This window comes from Lampetra fluviatilis, chromosome 46, assembly GCF_964198595.1.
Source record: "Lampetra fluviatilis chromosome 46, kcLamFluv1.1, whole genome shotgun sequence".
Lineage (NCBI taxonomy): Eukaryota > Metazoa > Chordata > Hyperoartia > Petromyzontiformes > Petromyzontidae > Lampetra > Lampetra fluviatilis.
The window spans coordinates 5,727,354-5,743,731 of record NC_136320.1 but is presented as its reverse complement, the minus strand read 5'-3'; the positions used below and the strand labels follow the sequence as shown (position 1 = coordinate 5,743,731).

Here is a 16,378-nt window from a genome sequence, read left to right as displayed (position 1 = left end):
TCTATCCACTGCCGGATGAAGGCTTCCCCACGCCGTGTGATTCGTGGATGAGGGGGATATTTGACCATACTTCACCATGCTTGGCCAATGCTGTGGGTTGGTGGAGGCGGTCATACCCATAGCCGGCTTAGATCTCACCCACCACCCCATTTTGGCGTTGGCCAGGAGATGTGACGTCACCGCCCCACCCAGTGGAGGAGCCGTGTTCTCTACTCAGTCTCAGAGAGGGCCACAGCCGTGTTCTCTACTCAGTTTCAGAGTGGGCCACAGCCGTGTTCTCTACTCAGTTTCAGAGAGGGCCACAGCCGTGTTCTCTACTCAGTCTCAGAGAGGGCCACAGCCGTGTTCTCTACTCAGTCTCAGAGAGGGCCACAGCCGTGTTCTCTACTCAGTCTCAGAGAGGGCCACAGCCGTGTTCTCTACTCAGTTTCAGAGAGGGCCACAGCCGTGTTCTCTACTCAGTCTCAGAGAGGGCCACAGCCGTGTTCTCTACTCAGTCTCAGAGAGGGCCACAGCCGTGTTCTCTACTCAGTCTCAGAGAGGGCCACAGCCGTGTTCTCTACTCAGTCTCAGAGAGGGCCACAGCCGTGTTCTCTACTCAGTTTCAGAGAGGGCCACAGCCGTGTTCTCTACTCAGTTTCAGAGAGGGCCACAGCCGTGTTCTCTACTCAGTCTCAGAGAGGGCCACAGCCGTGTTCTCTACTCAGTCTCAGAGAGGGTCACAGCCGTGTTCTCTACTCAGTCTCAGAGAGGGTCACAGCCGTGTTCTCTACTCAGTTGCAGAGTGGGCCACAGCCGTGTTCTCTACTCAGTTTCAGAGAGGGCCACAGCCGTGTTCTCTACTCAGTCTCAGAGAGGGTCACAGCCGTGTTCTCTACTCAGTCTCAGAGAGGGTCACAGCCGTGTTCTCTACTCAGTTGCAGAGTGGGCCACAGCCGTGTTCTCTACTCAGTTTCAGAGAGGGCCACAGCCGTGTTCTCTACTCAGTCTCAGAAAGGGTCACAGCCGTGTTCTCTACTCAGTCTCAGAGAGGGCCACAGCCGTGTTCTCTACTCAGTCTCCGAGTGGGCCACAGCCGTGTTCTCTACTCAGTTTCAGAGAGGGCCACAGCCGTGTTCTCTACTCAGTCTCAGAGAGGGCCACAGCCGTGTTCTCTACTCAGTTTCAGAGAGGGTCACAGCCGTGTTCTCTACTCAGTCTCAGAGTGGGCCACAGCCGTGTTCTCTACTCAGTCTCAGAGAGGGCCACAGCCGTGTTCTCTACTCAGTCTCAGAGAGGGCCACAGCCGTGTTCTCTACTCAGTCTCAGAGAGGGCCACAGCCGTGTTCTCTACTCAGTCTCAGAGAGGGCCACAGCCGTGTTCTCTACTCAGTCTCAGAGAGGGCCACAGCCGTGTTCTCTACTCAGTCTCAGAAAGGGTCACAGCCGTGTTCTCTACTCAGTCTCAGAGAGGGCCACAGCCGTGTTCTCTACTCAGTCTCAGAGAGGGCCACAGCCGTGTTCTCTACTCAGTTTCAGAGAAGGCCACAGCCGTGTTCTCTACTCAGTTTCAGAGAGGGCCACAGCCGTGTTCTCTACTCAGTCTCAGAGAGGGCCACAGCCGTGTTCTCTACTCAGTCTCAGAAAGGGTCACAGCCGTGTTCTCTACTCAGTCTCAGAGAGGGCCACAGCCGTGTTCTCTACTCAGTCTCAGAGAGGGCCACAGCCGTGTTCTCTACTCAGTTTCAGAGAGGGCCACAGCCGTGTTCTCTACTCAGTTTCAGAGAGGGCCACAGCCGTGTTCTCTACTCAGTTTCAGAGAGGGCCACAGCCGTGTTCTCTACTCAGTTTCAGAGAGGGCCACAGCCGTGTTCTCTACTCAGTTTCAGAGAAGGCCACAGCCGTGTTCTCTACTCAGTTTCAGAGAGGGCCACAGCCGTGTTCTCTACTCAGTTTCAGAGAGGGCCACAGCCGTGTTCTCTACTCAGTCTCAGAGAGGGCCACAGCCGTGTTCTCTACTCAGTTTCAGAGAGGGCCACAGCCGTGTTCTCTACTCAGTCTCAGAGAGGGCCACAGCCGTGTTCTCTACTCAGTCTCAGAGAAGGCCACAGCCGTGTTCTCTACTCAGTTTCAGAGTGAGCCACTTTCGCCATAAGACATCCGTGTGAGGACCGCCATACATTCGAGACCATTGGGGGTTGACAACACGATGGGTGTGGTCACGTGGTGTGTCTTGTCGGGGGCCGCATTCAAGGCCACCAGGGGCCGCCAGCGGCCCGCGGGCCTTGCAATGAAGAAGCACTGCGGTCAAGTCTCGCAGAGTCTCAAGACTCCACTTCAGGAGGGTCCTGCCAAGTTTTCGCAGTAGGGAGGCGATGTCGTTGCTGTGTGTGATCCCAATTGAGTACATTTTCAGGTATTTTTGTCAGCATTGGTATGTTTGGCACATGCCAGTTACATTGTACGCTTCTCTAGCTTTGGGGGGGGGGGGGGGGGCGAATCCATAGGAAACCCAAGCAGGACAGAGGAATGCGACCCATTCGGCAATGCAACTTGAGCCTTTCTTGCTGTGGGGCACAAGTGCGACCAATGCGCCACCCTGCCCTGCGTGTATTGGAAGAGTTGTGGTTATGCAATTACGTTTCCCGGGGTCTCGCTGGGAGCCCAACTGATTAAACACCATTGAGGCACTGTACTGTGCTCTGTGATGTGAGAGCTGTGGGCTGTACCATTGCAGCGGGGTTTGCTTTAGGTGCTCAAGGGTGCCAACGATTACCCCTTCTCCATCACACCTGTACCTGTGCTGCAAGTGGTACAGCCCAACATGTTCAGACATCTCAGGTGTGTGGGTGGGATCTCGTGTGTGAGAGTGCACGAGAAAGAGAGAGGGATTGCGAGTGTGCATGAGGGGGAGAAGGATCTGAGTGAGCATTGGGCAGATTGTGCGAGTGTGCGACTGTGCGAGTGTGCGACAGTGAGAGTGTGAGCAACGTGAGTATGCGAGTACAAGATTGTATATTTGTGCGTGTGTAAGCGATCGGTTGTGTGTGAGATTGTGAGACTGTGTGTGCGGGAGAAAGATTGTGAGTGAGAGTTAGAGAGATTGAGTGTGCGGGAGATTTTGTGTGAGATTGTGCGTGTGTGAGTGTGAGAGATTGAGACTGAGTATGAGAAGGAGTGTGAGAGATTGTGAGGATTGTAAATGAGTACGAGACTGAGAGAGTGTGTAAGCGAAATATTGTGAGCAAGACCGATTGTGTGTTTGTGTAAGAGAGCTTATGCGTGTTGAGGAGTGTGAGATACACATTGTGAGTGAGTGTAAGTGAGAGAGGGTGTCTGAGTGTGATTGTGCAGTCCACCTGTACTCTACGTTAAGGTGTGTATATATGTATGGAATGTATCTTCTGCGTGTGGCTGGAGGGTTTTTAATGTCTATCAGACGTGCGTATGTGTGCTGAGTGTCATGTATAGTATGTGTTGTGTGTTCCTACTGCATTGTGTATGGATGTATGCACTGAATGTGGTACGTAGTGTGTAGTATTCTACCGTATCGTGTGTATGTACACATTATATTGTGTATGTATGTATCCGTGTGTGGTAATGAAGTGTAATGTGTCTGATGTAAGTGTGCATGTGTTGTATATGTACAGGATATGGTAAGTTTATGAGTAGAGTATGTAGCTTATGTACGTTATATGAACCGTATTGTGTATGTATACGTGTGGTTAATGTGTTGAGTGTATTCTCAGAGTGTACCGTGGATATTTTTGCGTACACTGCTGCGCGTGTGTCATTTACCCCAAATCGTTACCTTTTTGCGGGGAGTAGATATCATGACTGGGGAGAGACAAAGGCGGCCGGGCGTGGTTTGACCACACCACCACGTGGGGCGACGTGTGCCCGGGCGTTCATTCATAGGTGCTGCTCGCTAAAAACACTCGGCCCAACAACCTGTCAAAGGTTACACGGGGGATCTGTATCTGTACAGCTATGTGAAGAGCAATTTAAAGCGACGCGAGTCTCCTGTATTGTGTGTTACTATTTAGTTTAAGCGTCTCACGGCTAACATCAGTGGCAGGTTCCGCTCCTTTTGTTTGGGCCTCCAACGCCGTCGACGCGTATTGACAAACGTGACGAAGTGTGGCCGACAAACAGCCTCCACGCACAGTCACGCGGAGGGGAAGGGCTGCATTCATCTAGCAGTGGATACATAGACAAAAGGGGCTTTAGAATTAACTCGGTGTGTTTGTTATGAGTCCGTGGGTTTCCCTCCACATTTAGAAACGTGCGTTTAGAGTATTTGACTGCTATACATTGCCACGTGATAAGCCACTTCGTGGAGCTATCAATCGCGACCAGGTTGCTTCTGAAAAACAGCTATTTAGCTCAGTGGGCCTCACCTGGTAAGATAAAAATACACCTCGTTTCGTGTGCCACTGTCGGTGGGTGAGTGGGGAGCGGTGGTGCAGTGGTTAGCACGCTGCGCTACGAACCTGGCGACCCGTGTTCGATTCTCGCTCACGGCCAACTTCGGTGACGAATGTCATCGCTGGGGAGACAAAGACGGTCCGGCGTGTTGCCGTTGGCCATCTACTCGTGTGCCGTTGAGGCCTTCATAATTGTGCTTACTCGCTCACAGCACCTGTCCCAACAGTCTGTGAGAGGCTATACGGGGGATCCGTGTCTTTGTATGGGTGAGTGAACTTGTTTGTGCATCAAATGTTTGTCTAGACCCTCCAGGGCTTCTTTCAACTTACACGACCACCAACGACGCGACCACCTCCTCCACCACCACCACCTCCTCCTCCTCCTCCACCACCTCCTCCTCCTCCTCCACCACCCACCCACCTCATGGCAGTGGCCACGAGCAGGAAGGTTTCGGTGAGGCTCGCGGCGCCGTCAGAGGAGACGCCGCGGGGCACACAGCGGCCACGTGGACCAGGTACGGGATTGGGTGAGAGCGAGACACCTCCAGTACCCAGCTGAGCACGGAGCCGGACTCGTTGTGATTGGTCCAGTCCAAGGGCCCTCGGGTTTTTGAGTTGACCACCCCCACCCAAGGGCCTCCAGTCGAGGGCGCTCTCGAGAGCCGCTACGTCTTGGAGGAGGTGGGGTACCCACACTTTACCCCACCAGACGCGACCAAGCTGATCGACTGGTGGTGGTGTTGGTGGTGGTGTTACCGAACTCGTACTGCTGCTGGGTGGACGGACCGAGGTCGGCCTGGGTGGTGGTGGGGAGGTAATTTAGGGATTTCAGAAAGTTGGCCCACTGTTTAAACTGCCGCACCTGGAGATGTAATTGAACTGCAGCGTCTCGAGATTGTCCAGCGTCGGTGACCATTCACGTTACGGTGGCAGCTGCTCTCATACAAACAAGTACTGTACCGCTGTGTAACGATTTACAACGCTAGATTGTGGCGCTCTGGTGAACGATATGGGTTATGTGGTCATTAAAACCACATCATCACCATGTGTGTAGTGTTAGTTACTGCCAGTAGCGTGCCGAATTTATCGTAGTTGTGTTCTCTTTAACTTTGGTTTAGCTCTACAATTCGTATGTGTGTCTATACAGGGTGGCCCAAAAATAAGGATACGTTGGGTTATTACTGTATAACTATTTTAACAAATAAAATCGGGTTATTATTATAATTTTTTACGAAGATCAAATTGACTGCAATTAACATTCGTGCATCGTGCATCATGTTGAAATGCCGAGCAGCCGGTCGTGACGGACCGGACTCGTCAGAGTGCTCAGACCGACTCGGGGTGCAGCGCGCTCCCTCCGAGACCCGTTGGGGGGTAACCCGACGATCGCTCCACCTGCGATGAGGGGGGGGGGGTCCCACTCTTCTCCGCCCCTCTGCAGGGCCGAGCATGGAGCTGCACGCGGCCGTGCGCAGCGGGGACCTGGCGCGGGCGCGCACGCTGCTGGAGGACGGGGGGGCCGATCCGGGGGGGCGGGGGCCGGGGGGGGTCACGCCGCTCATGCTGTGCGCGCTGCACGACGGGGAGGCCCGCGCGCTGGCTTGCGCGCGCATGCTGCTGCAGGTGACAGGAGGGGGGGGGGGGGCCTGTGTCCCGCGGGCCCCGGTGCAGTTGCGACCGTCTGCGCGATCGACGGCCACGTCACCGTCAGTGTCCATTGTTGACCCCCGCGCCGATCTCCGTGCCCACCGCATCGCCGCCCTCCCCGTGCCCACCCGTGAACCGTGTGCCGCCCCTGCTCCACCCTCTGCCCCCCCCCCCCCCCCAGGCGGGCGCGCGAGTGGGAGACAGCGAGCCGGCGGGCGGCTGGGACGCCATCATGCTGGCGGCGACGCTGGGCCGCGGGCGGCTGCTGCGGCTGCTGCTGGCGGCGGGCGAGGGGGGCGAGGTGGCGCGGCGCGAGCGCTCCGCGCGCATGACGGCGCTGCACCTCGCCGTGTGGGCCGACCGGCCCCGCGAGGCCGCCGCCCTCGCCGCGGCCATGCGGCGCCAGCGCCTGGAGCCCGGGGAGGCGCGGGACGCCCGCGGGAGGAGCGCGGCGGCCCTCGCCAGGGAGCTGGGCCGGGGCGCGTGCGAGAGCGCCGTCGGGCGGCCGGGCGAAGGGGTGGCGACGGCGCGGGGAGACCCGGGAGGTGCGGAGGAGCGCAGGGATCGGACGAACGGTCGGGACGACGGGGGGACGCCGGGGGACCCGAGGGGAGACCGGGACGATCTTACGGCAGGGCCCGGTGGCCGGGAAGAGGGGGTCCGCCAGAAGGCGCTCGGGGACGATGCGATCGGTTTGGAGAATCGATACGACGCAAAAGTCGAGTTGGGTAAGTCAACCGGCCAACCGCGGCAACTGGAGGCGATTCACTCGGAGGCGCGTCTGGGAGGCGGCAGCGTTGAAGCGGAGGCGCTCGCGAGGCCGACGGAGACGCCCGCCGAGCCGTGCGGAGTCGCGACCGGCTCCCAGCGACCTGCGCGCTTGCTGAGCGGGAGGTGGACCATCCCGCGAGCGGACGGGCGGGGCCAAGGACCTGCAGAGCCGGCCTGGAGGTCGCCGGGACAGCAGTTGGGTGTCGTCCTCGTGCAGGAGATGGCGCTGGGTGCGAGGAGACGCGGGGCGATGGGGCCGGCGTGTCCGCAGAGTTTCCCGACATTCGCTACGCGACGCGTCCCAGGTAGGGTCGTCTGGTTTTCAGAGGATTGTCTGCTCTTTGATGTACCGTGTTCTCATTGCAAGGCGTAATTTATTTTTACTCGTACTGCATTAAAAAAAGTTTTGCTGGCTGGCACGGGCGGCCAAGTGTGCGGTGATGATGTCACTCGCAGCTCACAGAGCTCAGACGAGTTTGTCCTCTCGCCCACCCACCCACCACCCCGACCGTTTGTCCCGCACCTCCGATTAGCGTGGTTGTCTACGTACGGTGCGAAAGAAGTTCAACATACAAATATTCCGCGCAAATACACCGACGGTTGTTTTTTCTCGCTCGCGCGAATTGGCCAGAGGCGGCGACGCTCACGCCGCGCCTCCCGGCGTCTCTGCGGCCGCTCTCGGCGCACCTGTGGGAGAGGTCGGAGCGCCGGCGCGCGGCCCACGCGCGCACCTGCGCCTTCGCCCAGAGGATGCGCTCGCTCCGCTCGGGGCCTCGCGACCGCCGGGTAGCCGGGGCGGCGACCGACACGGGGACCGCCGCCGCCGCCGTGACCACGGCAGGCGGCGCGAGGCCGACGACGGCGGCGGCTGCGGCAGGGGGGGAGGAGGAGGAGGGATGGAGCGCCGGCACGCGGAGGGGAGCGGCGCCGGTGACGACCTCCTCCTCGTCGTACCCCACGTCCAGCGCGGGAGACTCGGCGGAGCCGCGTCCGTCGGGACCGAGGGGCTCGGCCCCGCGCGGCGCTCGGCCGCACACGGCGCCAGCGCTGAACGCGCCGGCGTTCGGAGCGGTGAGTGCCGAGCGGAATTTCAGTGTCCCGCGGCTGCTCCTGTCTGGTCGTGACCTCCGAACTCTGTGACGTCGTCTCGCTGCTGCTGCTGTCTCTCTCGCTCTGCTTCTCTTCCCCTCCTCTTTATCCGTCTCCACCCCACAAAGTGAATCTCGTCCGCGTCGCTTGGCGGTTGTCCTCACGACAAACAATGTTGCCACCGCGCCATTGTTGCCGCCGCTTTTACCTTTGCCGTCATTGTTGTTGTTCCTCACGACAGAGGGCACGGCCCTGCTCCTGGAGGGACAGCCTGGCCGACCTCTCCGTCTTCTGGGAGCTACAGTACTCGCCCTCGTACCGCAACGCGGCCGCGGGGCCCGCGCCGCCACCGCAGCTGCCACCGGCGCTCCCGACGAGGGCCGCCTCGGACGTGTCCGACGCCGCGGGCAGCAGCGGAGGCGAGGGCAAAGGGCGCCTGAAGGGGGCGGCGGCCAGGAACAGGGGGCGGCCGCAGCGGGCCGCTTCGCGAGCCCAGTCCCGCGCGACGGTGCCGAGGAAGGAGCAGTGAGCGCCGTGCTGCTCGTGCTGCGGGGTTTGACACTCCGGAGGGAGATGCAATCAACGAATACCGCTGGGTGCCGTTCTGCAAATGTGATGCATTTGAATGCAGAGACGCGATATGGACCCACGGCCTCAACACTGACCCCCAGCCTCAACGCTGACCCACAGCCTCAACGCTGACCCACAGCCTCAACACTGACCCACAGCCTCAACACTGACCTACAGTCTCAACACTGACCCACAGCCTCAACACTGACCTACAGTCTCAACACTGACCCCCAGCCTCAACACTGACACACAGTCTCAACACTGACCCACAGCCTCAACACTGACCCACAGCCTCCACACTGACCCACAGCCTCAACACTGACCCACAGCCTCAACACTGACCCCCAGCCTCAACACTGACCCCCAGCCTCAACACTGACCCCCAGCCTCAACACTGACCCCCAGCCTCAACACTGACCCCCAGCCTCAACACTGACCCACAGCCTCCACACTGACCCACAGCCTCAACACTGACCCCCAGCCTCAACACTGACCCACAGCCTCAACACTGACCCCCAGCCTCAACACTGACCCCCAGCCTCAACACTGACCCCCAGCCTCAACACTAACCCACAGACTCAACACTGACCCCCAGCCTCAACACTGACCCACAGCCTCAACACTGACCCCCAGCCTCAACACTGACCCCCAGCCTCAACACTGACCCACAGCCTCAACACTGACACACAGTCTCAATACTGACCCCCAGCCTCAACACTGACCCACAGCCTCAACACTGACACACAGCCTCAACACTGACCCACAGCCTCAACACTGACCCCCAGCCTCGACACTGAAGAGTCTTTGGCGTCTGTGGATCCGAGCGCACGCAGGGACGTGTGAACCCCGTGAGGGCAGCGACCTTCGCTGCAGGCAGGAGGAGCCTTGAGAGATGGATTGAGTTTTCAACTTAAAAAAAAAGTCAAAATTCCGCCACGCGACTGCGTCGCCGTGCATCGGGAGAGCACCACGCCACAAACGTGAACATAGAGATAGCTCGGCAGAGCCACAAGTCGAGAAATAAGTCTTACACAGCACACCCCGCAGTCAGAGATTGGCATGTCTTTAATTGCAATGTAAAGCAGCCTTAATCGAAAGGATGGTTCGAGTGATATATTAATCTGCATCTGTTAAAGCATTCAATTTAATATAAAGACATCGTCAAGACCATTTATGCATAGTCAATTGTGTACGAGTAGTTTTGAAATACATTATTATATCCCAATTGCGTCATCATCGGTGTCGTATCACGAGATGAAACATTGCGCCCCGTTTGAAGAAAATGCCATCGCGTCGGAGAACGGCGGCCTAGCAGATGGCACCGCACAACTCCACCAGGGATCATTTCATCCAGACCCTGCTCCTTTATGCCATCATCATCATGACCACCATCATCATCATTGTCGTCATGGTCAGCTACGATGGTTCCACTGCTGGATCAAGGCCTGCCTAGACCGCCACCACCGCCTCTCCCCATCCCACCTGATGCAGCAATCCCATGGCACGTGAACAGATTTCGTCGCTCCATCTCCCCGGTGGCGTCCTCCTGGACACATTCCATTGCTCGGCTGCTGCTCCGTTATTATTCCTGACCGTTGTCCGTCGTCCCTCCTAGCCGCGACGTGTCCTGTCCAAGAGCCGCTTGCATTTCTCAATGACGCTTCAGACGTAAATGTTTTAAAAGTAATAATTATCATCAGAGACGCAGCACTAGCACAATTATCTGAAGACGCGGTGGTCTTTAGCAAAGCCTTGCGGACCGGACACAATTGTGTCAGTCTTGTTCCTAAATTGTGATATAATTGATGTTCTAAATAAACGTCGGAGGTGTATGTTAGAGTTATGCACGGCAAAGAAACGTCGTTGTGAGTGAACACACACGTGGATGAGCTCGCTTGGCTTTCTGCTGTATCCATAGGAGCGCACAGGTATCCCTCGATTCATCAACGTTCGGTTTACCTAATTTCGCGTGAATGCAATTGACAAATTATGGTCACTTTTGGATGATTGAAATCGAATTTCCTCGTTAATGAAATTTCACTTCGGCACGCACCGCGAGATCATTGGGCAAGAAGCAGCGGGGAGGCGGCCTCATCCATCCGCGACAGCGTCACGGTGTCCATGCAGTGCAGCACCAACGCCGCCACCGTTACAGTCATGCCAACATGTAGCAGAGTTGCCTCAAAAGGTTCATTATTTTTATTAAAATTATTCAATCGTTTCATAATTTCTGTTCTTTATCATTATTTTCTCTTGTGAAAAATGTTATAGGTGTATATTTTTAGGCGAGGCATAGAGTTGGAATAAAATGTTCGTATTCAATTTGTGGAAAATCTATTTCCGATTTACGAAATTTCATTTTCCGCTTGTTTTTTTAAAAACGCATCCCTGTCGTAAATTGAGCGATACCTGTTTTATTGTAATGCTGGTATATTGCAAGCTCATGTGCATAAGGAATATTAAGCTGATACAAAGCTTTCCATTAAACATCATCAGATTATGGCAACTGGAGGTCACTGTTTCTGAATCAGTGGCTTTCATACTCGACTCCAAGAGACCGGACTTCAGCATCCAGGTTGAAAGATCCGCCTTGAGGCTTTATGCGATGAGCACTGGGTCTCAGGATTGGGGAGTTGAGACACAGGAGGACGCAACTCCAGGAGATAACGAGACTGTGTTTTAGACTTCTCGTGAGAAGCAGTCTACAAGAGACTGCGTCTCAGGACTGGGGTCTTGAGATTACGGTGACTCAGTGGTGGATTGCAGTACTTGAATTCAGGGTGAGCATCTTGACAATCTATCTGCTTCACAGCAGACGCTCAATATCCCGTGAAGTTGGCGTAATGTTCCAAATTTGCCAAATGTGAAAAATCACCGTTACAGTTTCTCAATTGAGATTGTACTGACCGTGTACCCCCCCCCCCCCCTTACTGACAAACCACAGAGATTTGGCAATTGTAACGAATAACACTGCCTTAAAAAAAAGTATATAATAGGTGACGTTTTGGGTAATGGCCCTTATTCAGAGCAGATCGAGACTCTGAAAAAGAGGTACTTGAGATTGTGTTTTAGGATCCGTTTCTGGAAACTGCCTCCTGGGAGACCCAGTTTGATGATCTGAGGCTTTGAGTGCAGGGAGAGAAACATGGCCCATTGGCTAGACACGGCCCATAACCATATTTCATATGGCCCACAACGCCATTTCATTCAGCCTAGGGTCACGTGAGGCCTCACCCCCTTCGATAAAACCTGCAAAACAAAATCCATCACTTCAAGCATCTCAGCCACAAAGATCCCCCGTGTAGGCCTTAACAGACTGTTGGGACAAGTGCTGTTAGCGAGTAGCACCTATGAAGGCCGGCACGATACGCGAGGGGGTGGGTGGCCAGCACCACGCCTGGCAGCTGGTCTTCCTAGTAGCGATGTTTAGACACCGTACCAAGTCCTCAGGCTGAGTCGACCTAGGGGAGGCCCAGAACCGGTTCAGATAATCGTCTGTGGCCGTGAGCGTAAATCAAACTTGGGTCGCTGGGCTTGTAGCGCAGCGCGCTAAACGCTCCGCTCACATTAATCGGGTCACCATCATCATCTCTCACGATCATGCGATGCGTTACTAATCGGCTACGAGAGGGAGATGTGAAGGTCAACGTGTTGGCGAGAGGGCAGCAGGCATGGCATTGCATCCGTGCGAGTCAAAGGTGAGCTGAGCCTCATTTACTTCTTTGCAGTGTTATCAGAAAACGCGAAGGTGTTAATGTGATTGCCCACCAAGGGTTAATCTAAAAGCCCTATTCGTAAAAGGTTCCCCAGTTCTGCACACGTGTTTCCAGTGGTCAGTTGAATTAAATATCTTAAGTAATATTGAACTATTAGTTGGCAATTCAAATCAGTGAGAACCTAGGGAAAACTTTACTTAAGGATTTGTGTGCATCTGCCCACAGATTTTCCACAACCGTCTAGGTTTTCACGGTGGTGCTGTTCAGCTCTCCGATGTGTTTTTCGGGTTGTGCCGCGTGTGCGGCACGACTGACGTTTAGTACCGTGTGCTGGGACCTTTTTCAAGAACTACACTGAGCGGCTCATTTTCCCTCTCTCGATTGTTTAGCATTGCCGGCTGCTGCAGGCTTTGCCATTTCTAGCCCAATCATCATCCAGTACTGGCAATACCAGCGACAGCCAACAACGTTATATAATCTCAAGCAAAAGTGAGCTACTCAGTTCAATTCCTCAAAAAGCTCCCAGCACGCAGGGCGAACCGTCGGACATCATGCTGAACAATTCACGGTGTTGCCCGGAAACAACAAAAAAATCTCATCGGAGAGTTTCCGGATTTCCCCCCTGGGGAGTTCGGCTCTCTCAGAAGCCACTGCCGCTGCCTTCCACCTCTTCCTGGAAGAGTGCGCGCTTGGCGCGGCGTGCGACGTCGCGGGTCGCAACGTTGCCCCTCGTCGGAGGGGCTGCGATTTCCACGACCGTCGACGTCCCGATAGCGGCGGTGGCGGTGATGTCGCCCTCTCGGTCGCCCGGAGAGATGCACGGCTCCACTCCGTGGGCCACGGGGAGGAGGGCGAGGCCCCAGAAACCCTCACACAAGTCGCGGCCGTCCCGGAACATCTGCGTGCATGCACAAACAAACAGAACGCGCAAACACGGCGGTCGGTGCCATCGTCATCGGAATCATCAGCCGTGATCTATCAACGACTGGACGATGACGGCTTTCCTCAAGCTGTCACAGTTCTGCGAGGCAGCAATCCGCACTCAGCGGATTTTGTTGCTCCATCTCGAACCGAATAGAGGACGCCAGGTGGATGGCTCAGAGGTCTGAACGCTAAGCCAGCACCGCTGAGATCCTGGGTTTGATTTCAGGTTTCAGCCGCCTATGATTAAACTGGCTTCTCAAGCGTAGTGAGTTGATAGCCCATCGCGTTGAATTTGGTTCTGCGCTTAAATTTGGCAAAATTCCAGCTCTGAAAATGTAAACATTGATTTGACCGTCACGCGACGAACATTAACGACTCTCACCGAGTGGAAACCAGAGGTCACTGGTGCTGAGTCATCTTAACAGTATTTGTTCGATATCCGCTTCCGCGGGCCGTTTATTTAACTTTGTTATCGAGGCAATGCGCGAGCCCGATACATAGAATGATGATGCACGTACGCACCGTGAATATAAACTAAACCGGTTATGAAAAGCAGGGGATAGAAAAATAGGAGATGAACCCATGGCCCCAACACAGACCGTTCTTTAACACAGGGTGACGTCTCATGACACGGATAGCGCAGTCGGAATAGTATTGGAGAAGAGATGAAAAAACTGCAATTTATTTGTCTCAACATAGTTCCCAACTCCTGTCAGTCTGCCCGTGCGGGCCACACAGCCTTAAGCTTCAAGGTTTTTTTCCTAAAGTATTATTTAATGGTAAATGCTTGACAATATTGTTAAAGATCACATTTTTAAAATATTGTTGTTTACTCAGCAAAGCCTAACTGAGTCTCAAGATCATTTTGCAGGAGGGACCTGCCAAGCTTTCACAGTCGGGGCAATATTGCTGCTGCTGTGTGTAATCCCAATTGAGTAATTTTCAGGTAATTTTTCAGCATTCGGATGTTTGGCCAGTACCGATTTCATTGTTTGGGGTTTTTATTCGCTATAGGAGGGAACCAGAGAACCGAGAGGAAACCCATGTAGAGCAGAAGGAGAACATACAAACTCCACACACACACGCAGAAAGGGGCCTGAGTTTCCAATCAAACTCAGGTGCCTTGTTGCTGCGAGGCACCACATTGGCGCCCTAAAGGTGGGATACCACGGAGATGAAATCTACCTGAGAAAAAGGCACGCAGGCTCCGGGACAGAAGTTCCCTTCGACGCTCCAGTCCCAGTCATAGATCCAGTTGCGCACGCACGTGAAATCCTCGCGGCAAGCATCGAACCTGCAGACACGCACACAAACAATTTTATAGCTGTTTTTATTTTACCAGTTAAGGCCCACGCAACTGTATATCTATTATTCATAAGCCACCTGGCCACAAATGATCGCTCAACAAAGTGGCTCATCACGTGGAAATGTATTAGCAGCCAAATACTCTCAACACACGTTTCTAAATGTGGTGGGAAAACCCGTAGGACCCGGAGAAAAATTCACGTGACCACGGGGATAACATGCAAACTCCAAATAATCAGCCGTCAGATTCGGGATTGAACCCATGACCTCCTGCATACCAGGCGAGGGAGATAACATCTCCTAGCCACTGCAGCACCCCCCTCCCCCGCTTACCAGGAGTCGCAGAAGTGTGAGCACACGGGCACGTGGTGGAGGAGGCTGGGGTGAGCGCGGTGAGCCCAGCGCGACGCGAGTGGTGAGCAGCGGGAGTAGCACTCGAGCCGCTTGAGGAACGACTCGCAGCTGCGCAGGGCCGAGATGCCACCACGGTTACACGCAGCAGCAGCAGCAGAAGCAGCAGCAGCAGCAGCAGAAGCAGCAGCAGCAGAAGCAGCAGCAACCTCAACAACGATCATCACTGTCACATTCATCGTATTCATCGCAATCATCGTACCGCAGACAACGTGTCATTTATAAAGGTTGCGGAGGTCGTGTGATGGTGGTCACGGAATTCGTGAAATCTCAACAAAGTCTAAAGTGGCAGTAAAAACAGATTGGATTTCGCGCTTCCTTTAATTCCTCACAAAATATGGATGTGCTGAAACTGGTGCCGATGGGGTTGAGGAAGTTTGTGTTCCGTTTCAAAGCTGTGGCCTCATGTGCCTGAGGTCCACATTAAATCGACTTGTGGACCGTATCCGGCCTGCAGAGTGCATGAAACGAAGTAGCGGGCCCTACAAAACAACGTCATGCAAAACGAAGTCGTGGATCGTGCGACTTGAGTTTTTGCGAAATGCACTTTGTACGACATTTTTCGCAGGTCGCGTGAATTTCTGTCGTGGGTCTTTTGAGACGAAGTCGCGGGCCCCATGAAACGAAGTCGGCCGCCCTCTCAGGCCCCGTGGAGCCACGGTGGTGCGGTGCATACGGCGCGGGTTGAACCTCCTTCGCACCGCACGTAGCCAAACGCGCTAATCGTAGGTGCACGGCCGGTCAGGCGAGTGGCGGCGAGGCACCTGGGGGTGAGGTTCCCGCAGCGGTCCCACAGCAGCTCTTCCACGCGCACCACGGGGGACCGGGAGAGCTGCCGCACCGACTCCGGCGTGCAGCACGCGTCTGCGGTGAGCGCAGGTGGCGAGAGGTAAAGTACGGAGCGTGGGGGGGGGCAGGGGCGGTATGTGTAATGGGCGGTGGAAGAGAGATGTGAAGAGAGCAGGTGGGGAGGGGATAGTAGGTGATGGAAGATGATGAGTGGTGAAGGGATGGCAGAGATAGTGGTGATGGGAAGGGTGGCGGGGTAGGGGGAGAGATGAAGGGTGGAGATTGGCGGTGATGGAAGGAGAATGGAAGGCAGTGGTGAAGAGAAGGCATGTAAGTGGAGGCAGGTAAGTGGAGGCAGGTAAGTGGAGGGAGATGATAGAAGTTGGGTGAAAGGAAGGAAAGTGATGGGACAATAATGGAAAGGAGATTAGGGGAGATAAATAAGAGGGGTGATAGAAAGAGAAGGGGGTTGATGGGATGATGGGAAACGTTGTAAAGTGAGAACCGATAACGGGAGATGAGAGAATGCGATGTTGATGCAAGGTGATGGGAGGACAAGCATTGTGAGTGGAGGTGAGGTGGTGTGATGAACGATGAATGGGAAATTAGTTTGTGTCCCGAAGCTTTTGTGAAATTCGGGATTTCGTCCAGGTTTACTTTAAAAAAAATCAGTCTTCATACTCGGATCGGACTCATCATTAGGGACAGTCCTGAGTAGAGTGGGCGGGGCAACCTGGGCACTGGGCGGGG

At 54.9% G+C, this 16,378-nt stretch overlaps 2 protein-coding genes and 1 long non-coding RNA gene across 5 annotated transcripts in view; 2 read left to right on the top strand and 1 right to left on the bottom strand.

Moving 5' to 3' along the window:
* Positions 1–2,666: 2,666 nt before the first annotated feature.
* On the top strand, positions 2,667–5,902 carry LOC144947600 (uncharacterized). The gene is made up of 3 exons (XR_013640080.1): positions 2,667–2,820; positions 4,711–4,921; positions 5,848–5,902. It is a non-coding gene; the product is annotated as an uncharacterized LOC144947600 (long non-coding RNA).
* Positions 5,903–5,964: 62 nt separating this feature from the next.
* LOC144947584 (uncharacterized) lies at positions 5,965–8,442 on the top strand. The gene is made up of 4 exons (XM_078876796.1): positions 5,965–6,029; positions 6,235–7,129; positions 7,456–7,697; positions 8,155–8,442. The coding sequence occupies exons 1-4, from the start codon at positions 5,967–5,969 to the stop codon at positions 8,440–8,442; spliced, it is 1,488 nt and encodes a 495-aa protein (XP_078732922.1). The 5' UTR covers positions 5,965–5,966.
* Positions 8,443–9,530: 1,088 nt separating this feature from the next.
* LOC144947706 (riboflavin-binding protein-like) overlaps positions 9,531–16,378 on the bottom strand; it is a 28,305-nt gene continuing 21,457 nt past the window's right edge. For all 3 annotated transcript variants that reach the window (XM_078877010.1, XM_078877009.1, XM_078877008.1), the window contains exons 3-6: positions 15,604–15,703; positions 14,762–14,890; positions 14,309–14,417; positions 9,531–13,097 (exon numbers count right to left, since the gene is read on the bottom strand). In XM_078877010.1, the coding sequence (XP_078733136.1) occupies positions 12,840–13,097; positions 14,309–14,417; positions 14,762–14,890; positions 15,604–15,703 (596 nt within the window). In that variant the 3' untranslated portion in view covers positions 9,531–12,839. The remainder of the gene's footprint in view (positions 13,098–14,308; positions 14,418–14,761; positions 14,891–15,603; positions 15,704–16,378) is intronic.

What these genes read in the sequence shown, in the direction of transcription:
- LOC144947584 (XM_078876796.1), top strand. Translation starts at nt 5,967, where the DNA reads ATGCTGTGCGCGCTGCACGACGGGGAGGCCCGCGCGCTGGCTTGCGCG. An exon ending in GCGCGCGCATGCTGCTGCAG is followed by an intron (nt 6,030 to 6,234) that starts GTGACAGGAGGG and finishes CCCCCCCCCCAG; the next exon opens with GCGGGCGCGCGAGTGGGAGA. An exon ending in CGCTACGCGACGCGTCCCAG is followed by an intron (nt 7,130 to 7,455) that starts GTAGGGTCGTCT and finishes CGAATTGGCCAG; the next exon opens with AGGCGGCGACGCTCACGCCG.